This window comes from Malaya genurostris, chromosome 3 (assembly GCF_030247185.1).
Source record: "Malaya genurostris strain Urasoe2022 chromosome 3, Malgen_1.1, whole genome shotgun sequence".
Classification (NCBI taxonomy): Eukaryota; Metazoa; Arthropoda; class Insecta; order Diptera; family Culicidae; genus Malaya; species Malaya genurostris.
In genome coordinates this window covers 304,432,616-304,449,199 of record NC_080572.1, presented here as the reverse complement: position 1 = coordinate 304,449,199, position 16,584 = coordinate 304,432,616, and the positions used below count along the sequence as shown (strand labels likewise).

Sequence of the window (16,584 nt, the reverse complement as noted above, 5' to 3'; positions counted from 1 at the left end):
AAGACTATAGAAAAATTTTGCATACATTAGATATGACTTTACGGGGGGTGAATTTAGCAAGTGGCTTTAAAAAGGGGGGTGTAATATTTGAAACGGCACAATTCCGAAACTATTGAACGGAACTTGGCACAGATACTTCTTGCTTTTCTGAGAAGGTCATGAGGGTATTTTAATGGGGGAGGGAGCGTAGTAAGAGTCCTTAACAGGGGGGTCATGAAAAAATTTGTCTAATTTGACGAGAATTGATACTTTTTTAGACCATAGAAACAGTTTGCATATATTAGATATGATTATATGGGTGGTGGAAGTGCCTTTAAAAAGCAAGTGCCTTTAAAAAAGGGGTTGTAATGTTTGTAATGTAATAACTCCGGAACTAATTAACGGATTGCTATCAAACTTGATACAGAAACTTATTGTATTGTCATGAGAAACATTTTGCATTCCGTAGGTATGATTATGTGGGGGTGTAATTTTTTTAACGGCATAACTCCAAAACTACTGAACGTATTGCAATTAAACTTGGCATAGGTACTTCTTGCTCTTTAGAGATGATCATTAGGACAAGCGTTCCTAATTTGAGGAGGCCATGTCGAAATTTATCTTATTTAAAGAGAATTGATACTTTTTAAAATCATACATACATTTTGAAAATCTCAAATATGGTTTTAAGGATATTTGTGGGAGTGGTTTATTTTATTCGTCCACTGATAATTGCTGCAGTCACGAGGTCAGTTTAGAATTCTTTTATGTTTTTTGTTTTGCCACTTTAAGTGAGGGTATCAAAGTTTTAACATACACCCTATAATTCCGGAACCGGAAGTCACATCCGGGTGAAACTTTTGAATTTTGTAAAGGAGTATGAGACCTTTCATTTGAATTTCATTTTGGTAAAATCGGTCACGCCATCTCTTAGCAAAGTGATGAAATAATTTGAAATTGTAATTCTTACACTAATAACCCTGTAATTCTGGAACCGGAAGTCAGATCAAAATGAAATTCAGGAACTTTGTATAAGACGTTTATACCTTTCATTTGAATCTAAGTTTGCGAGAATCGGTTTAGCCATCTCTGAGAAAACCGTACAATTGTTTTCATTTTATTTGCACATATCATCTTGTAATTCCGGAACCGGAAGTTGGATTCGAATAAAATTCAGGAACTTTGTATGGAGTTATAAGACCTTTCATTTGAATCTAAGTTTCCAAATCCAAATGTTTCACTATGTTAGGGGTCTATAAAAGTCCAAAAAAAAAAACAAAAACTTTTGAAGCAATCTTAATTATTTTAGTTCTATTTAAAGTTGTAAGATGAGATAGCAATTTTAGCAGAAGCAATCAAATCGAGATTTTCATGACAGCAGTTTTAAAAAATCCTGTTTTGAGAAATGCGCGTTCGAAAGTTAAGCGGGCTCCTTATCATCCAACGGGAATCCAACGCATTCTTCCGCGTGTAATTTTTCAACCACTTCAAATCTCGAAAAATCATTTCATCCATGTCTTGTATACATGTTTTAAAGGTAATTTATGAAAAAATAATAATCGATTTTATTTTAATTTGACACACTAGCTGATTTCCTTAATCGACTATTTTTTTCTTTTCCATATAGAAAGGTTATGAAATCACTTGAAAAATCGGGTAGGAAGGGAGGGCCAAATGTCATATACCATTCGACTCAGCTCGTCGAGCTGAGCAATCGTGTGTGTGTAAAGTTTATTTATATTTTTTGCCTTTCTCATATAGAAAGGTTATGCAATCACTGTGAAAACCGACTTTTGAACCGAGGCTCGGAGGGCCGAGTGTCATATACCATTCGACTCAGTTCGTCGAGTACGCAAAATGTCTGTGTGTGTGTTGTGTGTGTATGTATGTGCGTATGTGTTTATGTAACGTTTTTTTGCACTAGCTTTTTTCAGAGATGGCTGAAATGATTTTCACACACAAGGTTCAAATAAAAGGTCTTGAGGTCCCATAAAAAATTCCTGATAATATTTGGATCTGACTTCCGGTTCGGGAGTTATGGGGTAAACTGTGTAAAAAAAAAGAAAATATGTGCTCTAACTTTCCTCATAGATGGCGTGACCGATTTTCACAAACTTAGATTCAAATGAAAGGTCCTGTGGTCCCATACGTAATTCCTGAATTTCATGCGGATCCGACTTCCGGATCCGGAAATATAGGGTAAAGTGGGTTAAAAATTGTATACCATCACTGAAAATGGGGCAAAACCTTTAAAAACTACAAGGATCAGCCCCATGTTGTTGTTCGAGCCATTGATGTGGAACAAGGCAACCAAAATTTCTAATGATCATCGTTTTCAATTAATCGTCACACTTTTGAATCCGCAAATGCACGATAGTCTGCTTAGATTGATATTTATTAGGAACCAACACCAAACACGCGAACCCAGAATATAGACTCTGTTTGTCGTGGTTTGTATTTGTTTTGTAGCAGACGAAATTACACCAACAGTCCAAATGTATGCAATTATATGTTTGTACACGCTTGCGATACGGATATCGATATTTAAGCTTCTCTTCGCCAAGCTTGTGTTCAAGTTTTGTATACAAGCAGTAATTTTTATAGCGTTTCTCTACCATTACTACCATTCTGCGATAAACTTTTTCTCATTATCAATCGAGTTCTTCTTATATAAATTAGAAATTAATCATATGCACTCAAAATTTACCCGGGAGTAGTTGTCAGGCGAAATGACATATGTTAACATGGAATTTCATCCGAACTTGCATGACACAAGGTCAGAGCATATCGATTAGAACTTCAAATCGTTTTATGGCACTTTTTGTCTTGCTGTCTAGCAACAACCTACATCTAGCATGCTACGCGTAGGACTGAATCGTTAGCTATAATTTCGCTTATATTTATAGATTCGCTTTAGCATCGTTTACTCCTTCGAAACAGTCAACTATGGCAGGGAAATCCGGTATGCCGGAGATTTTTTGCAGACAAAATAGGACACTACTAGCTATTAATCAACATTTCAATGATATACAACTGAAAATACATGGCTATGAACATTCAAATCAATACGTAGAAATATTTCCAATCAAATGGTGATGTAATATTAATAATTGATACAAAATTGACTGAGCTGTAATTGTTCAAAACCTGACCACATTTCTAAGTGTATTTTTCTTGAGTTTCTAATTTGCACCCCTATATAGAAAACAAAAATGTGTTCCACATTAAAAACTTCTAAATCGACCTCAAATCTTTTCCAATTGATAGTTTTCATCAGTAGACGGTCAAACAAACAGATTTCGGTTGAACATTTAGGGGTTTTTTGTTTTGTGCAAAAAGAACATATTTTGTTTCAATTTTCTTTGCGTTTCGCCTTCGGCTCGTCAGTGCTTAAAGCAGTTCAAATTGAACTGCCATCTCGTGCCTAGCAGTTCAACTTAAACCGCTAAGCAGACGCAAAGCTTACACAACTTATGTAACGCTTTTGGATATTACACAGAAGTGCAATATCCTTTCTGACGCCTCGGGCGTAAACGAATGACGACTGGCTACTGGTCGCCGCAGAGATTTGAACATTTAGGGTTTTTTTGTTTTCTGCTTAGCGGTTTAAGTTGAACTGCTAGGCACGAGATGGCAGTTCAATTTGAACTGCTTCAAGCACTGACGAGCCGAAGGCGAAACGCAAAGAAAATTGAAACAAAATATGTTCTTTTTGCACAAAACAAAAAACCCCTAAATGTTCAAATCTCTGCGGCGACCAGTAGCCAGTCGTCATTCGTTTACGCCCGATACGTCAGAAAGGATATTGCACTTCTGTGTAATATCCAAAAGCGTTGTGTAAGCTTTGCGTCTGCTTAGCGGTTTAAGTTGAACTGCTAGGCACGAGATGGCAGTTCAATTTGAACTGCTTTAAGCACTGACGAGCCGAAGGTTATTATTTTAAGAATCGAAGAAAATTATTTTGAAGAATACCACAGTATTATATAAGACAGTATGGTTGATATGAGAAAGGCATCATTACACCACTAGGTGGATTAAAACAGGTTTTTTTTGTTTAATTCCATCTGACTGTAGTCTTCACGTTACATGAATGAATTATTTTTAATCCGTGTTATGAATCGGCAAGATGGTTTTTCGAATTTAAAAAAATTTGAACAGATGTAAAAGTACGGATCATTGATGTAATCGGTTTCGATGTCGATTAGCTTTTGAAATTTTTGCAGATCGATGATAATTGAACGTAAGCTTAGAATTTGTAATATGTCGTTGAAATATAGAATGAACAGCATCGGACCTAGGTGGCTACCTTGGGGTACTCCGGACGAGTTAGTGAAACTTGTGGATTTAGTTGAACCAAGCTTAACACGTAGTGTTCTGCCAGTCAAGTATGATCTCAGCCAATTAGTTATACGCTCAGAAATCCCTAGTTTAGATAATTTTACTAGTAGAATCTCATGATCAATTGTATCAAAAGAAGCTTTAAGATCAGTGTAAATTACATCAATCAATTTTTCAAATTATATGGAGAATTCCACACATTTACACAGAAAGAAATAATGAAATTTACACGACATATAAATCAATAGTAACATGGAATAGACATGGGTTGAATCGAAATTTTGATTGAAAACTTTCATCGGTGCAAAACTAAATCGGATTGCATTGAATTTTCAATGAATATAACCGTATATTTCAATTAACGCTTAGTTTGCGATTAAATTATATTGAAACCTACAGAATTGTAAAGTAACTTTATGTTTAATTACCTGCTCCAAATATGTGCATGAAAATAGATGTAAATTCACAAAATATTTTTATCTGTGTATGTATGAGAATATGAGATATGAGAAAGATGAAATGATCAGTTCGTAATAGCCGTTCAACCGAGAAGGTTGTGTATAGAAGCGTACAGTTTAATAACGCTGGTTGGTTTACACGCGTTAAATACGACAACGGTTGAACTACAGGTAGAGACCTGTTGGCAGCAGCCGTTAAAACGTATAGTCGTGCTGCATAAGAGAGCCCTAGTGCTGGGCCAAGCTGGTGAAGGAAACAACAAAGGGCGTTTCCCAAACTCTACCCAGGCCGCAATATACAGCCACAAGTGCTGAGCAGGAGAGTGCAAAGGCACATCGAAGAGGAAGAGTGCAAAGGCACATAGAAGCAGGAGAGTGCAAAGGCACACCGGTGCGAAGGCACTTCGGTGCAGAAGCATATCGGTGCGGAGCACTAGGAAGAAGGAGACAAGACAACTCGGTCTTTCCACTGCCATACAACACGCAGGTATACACCGGTGACCTGCGCTGGTTACAGCTGGCGAAGACGAAAGCAAATCGGAATTCGAGTGGTGCTGGATGTCAGGTAGCAGTAGCATCACATCATATTCTATCGCTACAGTGAGCTTCAGCATTGTATCAACGTCCAGATACATCCAACAAGAACATCTAGAGCAACGAGGATCTACACGGCAGTGCAACGGAGATAGACAACAATTTCAAGGTAGAAGTTTTTTCTTTTCCTTTTGATTGAGTACTGTGTAGTGTTGGTTTCAAATTTTATTTTAAAGTTTAGTTAAAAATTTTAATGTAATGGATGAATCCATGGACGTAAATCCTAGCATGAATCCGATACCCCCACGAACGAAAAAATATCAGGAGAGCTCTTCTGGGCCTTGGATAGTCTTTTTTAGACGTATATCAAAGCCATTAAACATTTTTCAAATTAATAAAGGTTTGACATCACGATACTCTTCAATCAAAGAGATCATAAAAGTAAATAACGATAAAATTCGTGTTGTGGTAAATAATTTGAAACACGCGAATGATATTGTCTCTTCGGAACATTTCAATAAAGAGTATAAAGTTTACATACCCTCCAAGGATGTCGAAATTGACGGTGTTGTTACCGAAGCGAGTCTTTCGGTAGATGATTTACTCAAGCATGGTGTTGGTCGATTTAAGAACTCTATGCTTGAGGGTGTGAAAATACTGGAGTGCAAACAACTGTACTCAGTAGTTCATGAAGAGGAAAAAAAGTTTATCGCCCATCAGACTCGTTTCGAGTGACGTTTGCCGGGTCTGCGTTGCCGTCCCATGTCTATGTCGATAAAATTCGCCTCCCTGTTCGGCTTTTTGTTCCAAATGTAATGAATTGTACGATCTGCAAAAAATTCGGCCACACAGCTACTTACTGTAGTAATAAACCAAAATGTATTAAGTGTGAAGGGCCTCATAAAGATAATGATTGCAACAAGGAAATTGAAAAATGTATTTATTGTGGGAATAGTCCTCATGATGATATTTCAGTATGCACTGCATTTAAAGTGCACAAAGACAAAATTAAGCTTTCTTTAAAAGCACGGTCTAAGCGCACATATGCAGAAATGCTTAAAACGGTCATTGATGTCCCCCCTTTGGAAACCGAAAACGGGTTTTCAAATCTAGAGGAACCAGAGGACTCTGACTCTGACGAAAATAGTGAAGGTAATTCGTTTATCACTACCCAAGGGTCAGTTAAGAGAAAGAAGTCTTCCTCCAAATTACCAAAAAAGTCACCTAAAATTTCATCTTCAAAAAAAGATCCCCGTGTTAAACAAAAAAAGTCAAAACCAAAGACTGTGCCTCCTGGTTTGTCAAATTCACAAACCAATCCAGGATCTAGTACAGAAAAAGATAATAATCCAGTGGGCTCCATTTCACAGCCACCAACAGGATTACTGAAGTTTTCGGAAATTGTTGAATGGATTTTCTCAGCATTCAATATATCTGAACCCTTAAAGACCCTCATAATGGCATTCCTTCCAATAGCTAGAACCTTTTTGAAGCAATTATCAGCTCAATGGCCAATTGTCTCAGGTTTTGTATCTTTTGATGGATAATTTATCACCCGTCGCAAATGATACAATCACTGTCCTGCAGTGGAATTGTCGAAGCATCATGCCAAAACTTGATTCATTTAAAATATTATTGCATAGTCAAAAATGTGATGTATTTGCTTTATGCGAAACATGGCTTACTTCAAACATAGCTTTAAATTTTAATGATTTTAACATTATACGTCTCGATAGAGACTCTCCGTATGGTGGAGTGCTTTTGGGAATTAAGAAATGCTATTCCTTTTATAGATTAAACATCCCTTCAACTTCTAGTATAGAAGTTGTTGCTTGCCAAATAAACATTAAAGGCAAAGATATTTGCATAGCTTCGGTTTATATTCCTCCAAAAGCACAAGTTGGACAGCAACAGCTTAATGAAATGGTTGAAGCCCTTCCTGCACCACGATTGATTCTGGGGGATTTAAATTCGCACGGTATTATGTGGGGCTCCGTTTACAATGATAGCAGATCATCTTTAATACAAAACATTTGTGACAATTTTAGCATGACGGTATTAAATATGGGTAGCATGACACGGATCCCAAGACCTCCGGCACGCCCAAGTGCATTAGATCTATCTCTTTGCTCAACATCAATTCGACTAGATTGCACCTGGAAAATACTGCCTGATTTACACGGTAGCGATCATTTACCAATCATCATCTCAATTAGCAGTAGCAATTGCATTGCTACTTCCGCTAGTATTCCATATGATTTGACAAAAAATATCGATAATTTGGATTAAATACCAAAGTAGTATCTCTAGTATTTTGAATTCAATGGAAGAGCTCCCTCCACTTGAAGAATATGACTTCCTCATTTGTTCGATTCTGGAGGCAGCCGAACAATCCCAAACTAAACGCTTTCCTGGGCCAACGACTAACAGAAGGCCTCCCAACCCCTGGTGGGACAAAGAGTGCTCAGAGGCTAAACTCGCAAAACAAAATGCTTGCAAGACGTTTCTAAAACGGGGAGGAGGAACTCCTCAGAATTTTGAGACATTTTGTCGAAGGTTTGTCAAGAGAAACCTCAATGAGCACTCTTTGGAACACGGCCAGACGAATGAGGAATCGTAACGTGGGCAATGAGAGTGATGAATACTCGAACCGATGGATATTTGACTTTGCTAGGAAAGTTTGCCCAGATTCTGTTCCTACGCAGAGCATTATAAGGGAATCTCCTCCAAATAATGGTTTTATTAATAACCCATTTTCAATGATGGAATTTTCTATAGCACTCTTGTCTTGTAACAATAACGCTCCTGGGTTGGACAGAATTAAATTCAACTTGGTGAAGAATCTGCCCGACCTCGCAAAAAGACGTTTGTTGGAATTGTTCAACAAGTTTCTTGAGCAAAATATTGTTCCACCTGACTGGAGACAAGTGAAAGTTATCGCCATTCAAAAGCCGGGGAAACCAGCTTCCAATCACAACTCATATAGACCCATTGCGATGTTGTCCAGCATCAGAAAATTGTTCGAAAAAATTATTCTACGACGTCTCGACACTTGGGTCGAGACGAACGGTTTGTTGTCAGATACTCAGTTTGGCTTCCGTAGAAATAAAGGGACGAATGATTGCCTTGCATTACTTTCGTCTGACATCCAAATTGCCTTCGCTCAAAAGCAACAAATGGCATCTGTATTTTTAGACATTAAAGGAGCATTTGATTCAGTTTCCATTGATGTTCTTTCAGACAAGCTTCACCAAAATGGACTCCCAGCGGTTATAAATAATTATTTGCACAACCTTTTGTCAGAGAAACACATGCATTTTTCACATGGCGATTTGGCAACACTCAGAAATAGTTACATGGGTCTCCCGCAAGGCTCATGCCTCAGTCCGCTCCTCTATAATTTTTACGTAAATGACATTGACAGCTGTCTAGTAACCCCATGTACAATAAGGCAATTGGCAGATGATGGCGTGGTTTCAGTTACTGGACCCAAAGCTATTGATCTGCATAAACCATTGCAAGATACCTTAGATAACTTGTCCGATTGGGCTGTTCATCTTGGTATCGAATTCTCTGCGGAGAAAACAGAGTTAGTCGTCTTTTCAAGAAAGCATGATCCCGCGCAGCTTCAGCTCCATATGATGGGAAGAATGATCCAACAGGTTTTAACTTTTAAATACCTCGGGGTGTGGTTCGATTCCAAATGCACGTGGGGAGGACACATTAGGTTTCTGATAACAAAATGCCAACAAAGAGTAAATTTTCTTCGAACAATAACAGGATCTTGGTGGGGTGCTCATCCGGAAGATCTAATAAAATTGTATCAGACAACGATACTTTCAGTGATGGAATATGGATGCGTTTGCTTTCGTTCCGCTGCAAACTCTCATATTATCAAACTTGAGCGAATTCAGTACCGTTGTTTGCGAATTGCCTTAGGCTGCATGCATTCGACACATACAATGAGTCTTGAAGTTCTGGCGGGAGTTCTTCCATTAAAAGATCGATTTTGGGAGCTTTCATCACGCCTGCTAATAAGATGTGAGGTGCTGAATCCCATGGTAATTAATAATTTCGAACGACTAGTCGAGCTTCGATCTCAAACAAAATTCATGACAGTATATTTTAACCATATGTCACAGGAAATCAACCCTTCAAGATATATTCCTATCAGTGTCAGCCTCCTAAATGTCCCTGACTCAACTTTATTTTTCGATACATCCATGCAGCGCGAAGTGCGTGGAATCCCGGATCATCTACGTTCGACGGAAATCCCAAAAATATTTTTAAGTAAGTTCAGGCATATTGACTCTGAGAAAATGTTTTACACGGACGGATCGCGAATTGAAGAAGCGACAGGGTTTGGTATGTTCAACAATAATGTTTCGGCCTCATTTAGGCTTCAAGAACCTGCATCTGTTTATATAGCAGAGCTAGCAGCAGTTCATTATAGTTTGAGTGTAATCGTCACATTAATTCCAAACCATTATTTCCTCTTCACAGATAGTCTGAGTGCAATTGAAGCCATTCGCTCAAACATGACTGGCAAGACTGAACCGTTTTTCCTGGGCAAAATAAAACAGTGCCTGAACGACATATTGAACAATAATTATCTAATCACTATAGTCTGGGTCCCGGCTCATTGCTCCATTCCTGGCAATGAAAGAGCCGATATTTTAGCCAAACGTGGTGCTATTGAGGGTGAAATTTATGAGAGACCAATTGCTTTCAACGAATTCTATAGCTCGTCTCGCCAAAGAACACTTGCCAGCTGGCAAGCTTCTTGGGATAAAGATGATCTGGGTCGGTGGATGCACTCAATTATTCCGAAAATATCGACAAAGGCATGGTTCAGGGGACTGGATGTGAGTAGAGATTTCATTCGTGTGATGTCCAGACTCATGTCCAATCACTACACGTTAGATGCACATCTCCTTCGAATTGGGCTCTCCGAGACTAATCATTGTGCTTGTGGCGAAGGTTATCGAGATATTGATCATGTCGTTTGGACATGCGTGGAGTATCGTGATGTCAGATCTCAACTAATAAATTCTTTGCGTACCCAAGGTAGACTATCCAATATCCCAGTTCGAGACATTCTTGCTTGTCGTGACCTTTCATACATGAAACTTATTTATCATTTCATAAAGAAAACTGGAGTTTCAATTTAACAAAGGCCCCTTTCAAGACTTAGTTCTGATCCCAGCTGCGTCCATGAGTTCAACCAATAGCTAAATTAGAATAAAAATAATGTAATGATACAAACAAACTCGAAACAGTTTATGAAATTATTAACAAAATGTCTGAAAATAACAGCTTATTTTATAATTTATAGAAGTTAATCGTTTGGTTCAAATAATATTTCCGAGTAGATTTCATAATTAATGACGAGTTACCTAAGATGATATTTAAGTAATAAGAGAATATGTTTTAATAAATGCAAAACGTTGTGACTATGTTAGAATTAAATTAGGATAAGAATATTATGTAAAAGTGATGCTACGGCGAAGAAAAACTTATGTAAACTGCCTTAAGAAATAAACGTATTTATGAAAAAAAAAAAAAGATGAAATGATATTTTTCATGAACGAAACAGTTGTAAGATATTAGCAAATTTCGATTAAACACAGAACTCGGTCAACTCTGATTGTTTCCTGCGTCAAAATTCGACTAGCCATTTTCGCGCCAACTATTTTGAGCTTTTCTATTTCGAGGTTTGTGCGCTCCGAGCAGGATTGCGCCCTTCATACTGCGAATCGTTCTGCATTCTTCCGAGAGTGCAGAATGGTGTCGCTTTTGTAAGATCTCTAAAACCTCTCGGGGGTTGGAGGTTTTATTAACAGCAGATTGTTCGGGACCTCGTAGAGGTTCAGAATTTACTTCTGCTTCCACTAAATGTGATCCTCAGCAGATTGTTCAGCATCCCTTAGGAGTGCAGAATTTACTTCTGCTTTTATGTGTTTTTTGTGTCGTAAATTTTTCCCATCCTCCTAGTCCAACCCTTACCATTTCCTTTCAATCCTTCCCTCTCATATATCGGGAAAATGATGCTAAAAACATATTGATGGCCAGGCACAAATCTCCAAATATCAAGGGGAACGTGCCATTTGAGCCAATTTGTTCTGATTCCTGATTCTTAAAATATCTCCTCTCCTTTTAGTTTCATTAAAATTTCTTCGGAAAAAATTTGACAACTTCTGCGAAAATATTATAGCTTTATTTTCTGCGCAAGACGAAAATTAACCATTTTCGCCCTGGTCTCCCATACGCTTATTTCATATTCTTCGGATATCTCGAGAACCCATTTTAATCAGTTTTTTTCTAAATTCAAGCTTGTTTGTATCTACATATTATAAGTGCTCCTTGTAATTTTTTTTCTTTTAATAGCAAAGGTTTTTAGTGACTTGAAACTTATGATTTAATGTACGGAAATTTCGTTGAGCAGAAAGATAAGCACACTTACCTAAGCCGATCACGTTTGCTTTGATATTTTTCATGCTCATCTTGCAATCGTTCCAGAAGCTTCTTATAATCTTGCAGCTTCTGGTTGAACTCAGCTAACTCTATTTTCATTTTGTTTTCTAATTAAAGCACCCAATCTTGATTTTTTCAAGGTAGACATGCAGCTTCATGTTCCACAAGAGTAGTTAACTAAAATATAAACACATACAGTATTGGAATGTTTTGTTTGTAGACACAATTGATGAAAACATTTTCTATTAATGTACTGATAAATGTATTTGGAATTCATTATAACGCAGTGAGCGTTCTAATGCTACTAACATTCTAACATTCCAACAAGTTGTGTTTTCATTTGCACATTTCCTACTGTCAAAGACACTACGATTGATTTATGACTGTCGTTGTAGCAAACTGATTTGTAAAACAATAATGGCTTTGCTTCGCTGGGCTACCTTCACTTACTGCAGTATAGATAGGTACAGAAACAATCACTAGTTGAATAAACTTCGCAGACAAGCCAAACTCTTCCGAAACTGACAGACGACACAAAAATCGGGGTTAATTATAGCAATTTCACTTTATAAAAGCTTTACGTGTTGTCATTTATCACATTTCTTTTTATTCCATCATAACTTTGCTACCAGTTGCAAGTGGCGATTCCGATTATAGCCGAATAGCTAGCACACTATTTGTTGCTTATTTTTCACATCTTTCAATTTGAACCTTCGCTTAACTTTACTGTTGCTCTGTTTTTTGCATGATGTTGGAAGGCATTGATGTCATAACTATTCATCTTCATTGTGCAGGTCTGTATGATTTTAATCTAATGAACCGTAGAATAAAGCTCCACCGAATTATCAGTCATCGTGGTGAATTAATTTACACAACAAACTGAACAAAAATTTGATTCAACCAAAAAACTATCTGAAATTTTAATTTTCGGGTGAGTTTTAATATAAGATGTTCGTACATGAGTTTCGTATTCGTTATCTAAACGACACAGTGCGCAACTTTGCAGCTTCGAACTTTTGATAAATGTATCATGCTCTCCACACAACATCTTGTTATCTATCACGACATACTCCCACTAGCGGACACTTAAAAACCAACGGCAATACCTTCTTCTGCGGGCCATCTACTATCTTTGTTTCGTCACGATCGTTTGGATATCAGAACAACAACTGAACAGCTTATGCGTCTTCAAACGAACGCGCCATCGGTGAGTATACGAAAGAAGAAAAAAAACGGCGGAGGTATCACAGGACAAATAGAAAAAAAATACACCTTCTCCTCACGCTCGGTCTACTTCGATTAGTTTATGGAGCTGCCACTGTTTGCTATGAATTTCACATACACTTTTTTTTGTCATCGTAAAATTTATCCAATTAACACAGTGATAAGAATCGATATTACCATAATACGTTTATTTTTTATTCACTGATTCACTTTCACGCTCTTTATACCCATTGAGCTGGTAAAACGTGATAAATGCTGGTTACGGAAGTCTGATCTTGCAGAATTTCAGCAGAAAACTCAAGAAGTTCTGTCACTACTACTGAAGAGATGCGATCATCGGGTTGGTCATCTTACGTCGTTCGGCCAACAAATGATCCGAGTGAACAATTTGCACAGAACAATATACTTCGCTTGCCCTGGCTGAACGTGCAATTAAGAAACGTGGAAACAGTAAACATTCGCTGTCCATAGCATCCATGGGTTAATTTTCTAATTTTACATTACGCTTTGATCGCTTCATATTTCTTTCAGTCATATTGTAGATATGCATTCGGTTTGCCATTGCTTACGTTTAACATCTTACGACAGACGGTAGCTGAATTGATTTTTACAAAAATGTAATAGCATTATATTCTGCAGACTTTTCAATTCTAGATCAATGTGCAATGAAAGAAGAACGTATAGTATTTATTTCAGATTTAGGGTAGATGGGCAAATTATGACCATTTCTACAGAATGCTACGAATGCTTTCAAGTCGGTGCTCGAGCATAAATGTCAATATTTCGCCAATCCTATCTCCATACGTGCAGAGAAATGACTGTTTTGAACCGATATCTTCCTTCAACATCAACAATAATCTCTGTTTGATTTGAATAAAACTTTTGGTTAGCCAAACGAAAAAAGAAAAGAATGTTGCGGGTAATTTCATTGTTGACAACAAAAGTTGAGTTGATGGTATCAGCAATATCTATGAGGATTCAATCCTGTTTTACATTTATATCAAGAAAAAAACTGGTTCAATTTACCTATGAGGGACCACGAGACCAAAATTTAGTACTTTTAAACTCCCCCGTCCCCCCTCATAGACTTTTTGATAACAAGTGGTATACTGAGAATGCAAGAAAAACTTCGAGAAAAACTAACTTCGTTTGACAATTTTCTTAAACTTCCTATTGGGGTATTTTCTTTTACTGTGAGTATAAAAAAATACAAATACTATCAAACTGCAAAAAAAACATCATGCTCTCGAGCAGGGTTATTTTTGATAACGACAAACTGCCAACTGCTCGACTGTCAAATTTGAACTAAAAGTTAAAATAATTCGCGAGATGGTCCACAGTCTTAAGGTGAAGCCAGAGAGAAAGCGACACACGACGCGAAGCGATGCGAAACTTGACAAATCGCACGGAGTCGCGCGGCAGAGTTCCGTCCACTCTAGTTCAGCGAAAAAATGACAAGTATGTCAGAGTGAACTCAATGCGTTGCGAAGGGACTACTGACCGATCGCATCGCACTCACTCTGACATACATGTCATTTTTTGCTGAACTTGAATGGATGGAGCTCTGCCGCGCGACTCAGTGCGATCTGTCAAGTTTCGCATCGTTTTGCGCCTCGTGTCGCTTCATCTCTGGCTTCACCCTTAGGTTGCTGCTAAATTTTGTTTTTCAACAAGATAATACTACAAGCCCCAAAGCGAGCGCAGGAGTGTACTATTTGTGTTGAATGTTAGTTTAGTTATATCGTTAAATTTGAAAGTCGTTCACAGGGAGATGTCATCAGTGCTCAGTTATTACATATACAGAAGCGGCAATGAGATACAATAATTTCCAAACGTCTTTACTGGATAAACGATAGGAAAGAGATATTTCTCGCAAATTAGCATTTCAGCCATGCTATATATTTTCTTTTTTTCGAATCTGACTTGCTTCAAGTAAAGCTGTGCTGATGAAACATAATTCTGGCTTGGTTGGCTGACTTCCGTATTTTTTTGTGAATAAAAAAAAATGAGACTACGTAGACTTTGCACAAACCCCCCTCCCCCCACAGAGTCTACGTGGTTTATGCATGGCCCCTTTATAACGACGTTGCAATATGTGTTTAAGTCGCATGTTTCCAAATCGATTGGCTGTTGAATCATATTAATCAACCAATAAATGACTGTTTTAATCGTTCAAAATTATGACAGAAAAAGGTTACGCGGCTAGTTTTGAATTTTCTAATTGACACCCGACTTCGTATAGTGGAGAGTTAAAGACTGTCCCAGAAAGTATGGACGCACTTTGATTTCGCTGTAAATAATTCACAAGTGTTAGATATTCAAATTTTATTCGATATAGGGATAATATTAGACTACAACAACAGAATATTATTCTCAACATTTGCTACTTAGCCATTGTAAACTAGCTGGCGCACCTTCCTCATTAAATTCCGTACAGACTTCTTGGCGACAAGTTTTGACACTTTTTTACCATCTTTTTCGAACTGTTGAATGGTTTCTGCTGCCGAGACATGTTTCCTAAGATGTGCCTTCGTTAATGCCCAAAATTCCTCAATTGGTCGAAGTTGTGGGCAATTTGGTGGATTCATGTCTTTTGCGACGAAAGTGACATTTTTGGTAATACACCATTTTACAGTTGATTTCGAGTAGTGGCAAGAAGCAAGATCTGGCCGGATGACAGAGATTCCTTGATATATATTTCGCTGTTCATTGAAGTAGTGGTGATGAAGGGTTTCGAAATCTTACCGCAGCTACAAATTGCTTTCCAGAACATAGCTTTCTTACCAAATTTTTCGACTTCAATCGATGTCTCGGACTGGTTTAACACTTGCCCTTCTCGCACCGTATAATATTGTGGTCCCGGCAATGATTTGTAGTCGAGTTTCACGTAGGTTTCGTCGTCCATGATTATGCAGTTCAAATTTCCAGCAAGAATCGTATTGTATAGCTTTCGAGCCCTCGGCCTGATCGATGCTTCTTGTTTCGGACTACATTTTGGTTGTTTCTGCTTCTTATAGGTTTGAAGATTCAAACGTTCTTTAGCACGAAGAACATTTGACTTCGAAGTGCCCACTTTTTTGGCCACATTCCGAACTGAAACCTCCTTCTTTTGCTCGAACGCCTTCAGTATACGTTTATCCAACTGAGGTTTAGCAGGGTTTTTTTTTCGACCCGTTTTCGGTTTATCCTCAAAGGTGTTATCCTCACCGAACTTCCTGATTGCATTTCGCACGGCTTTCTCACTTACTCCTTTCCATATGTTTTGCTGAAAGTCCACGCATTTCGAAACAAACTAATGAAAACGAATAAACAACTGCACAAGTGGTTAGAGAAGAGTTTAAACAACAGGACGCAGCCACTAAAATTGACAGATTCTGAACTATTGTGAAATGGCAGCGGTTTTTGGTTGTGTCCATACTTTCTGGGACAGTCTTTAGACATTCTAAATGCCAAAAAATTTCTGCGCACAAACACAAGCCATTTTTCCAAACATTCTAAAAAACTTTAAAATGCATTCAACTAAAGGACTACTGTTTATTCGATTTAAAGCAACATTAGTCCACCGTAAAAAAAACAA

At 37.8% G+C, this 16,584-nt stretch overlaps 1 protein-coding gene across 1 annotated transcript in view; it reads right to left on the bottom strand.

The window, feature by feature from the left end:
• Nucleotides 1-13,003, bottom strand: part of LOC131436309 (uncharacterized) — a 131,914-nt gene extending 118,911 nt beyond the window's left edge. The window contains exons 1-2 of the mRNA XM_058604968.1: nt 12,890-13,003; nt 11,773-11,960 (exon numbers count right to left, since the gene is read on the bottom strand). Of these exons, the coding sequence (XP_058460951.1) occupies nt 11,773-11,882 (110 nt within the window). The 5' untranslated portion in view covers nt 11,883-11,960; nt 12,890-13,003. The remainder of the gene's footprint in view (nt 1-11,772; nt 11,961-12,889) is intronic.
• Nucleotides 13,004-16,584: the final 3,581 nt, after the last annotated feature.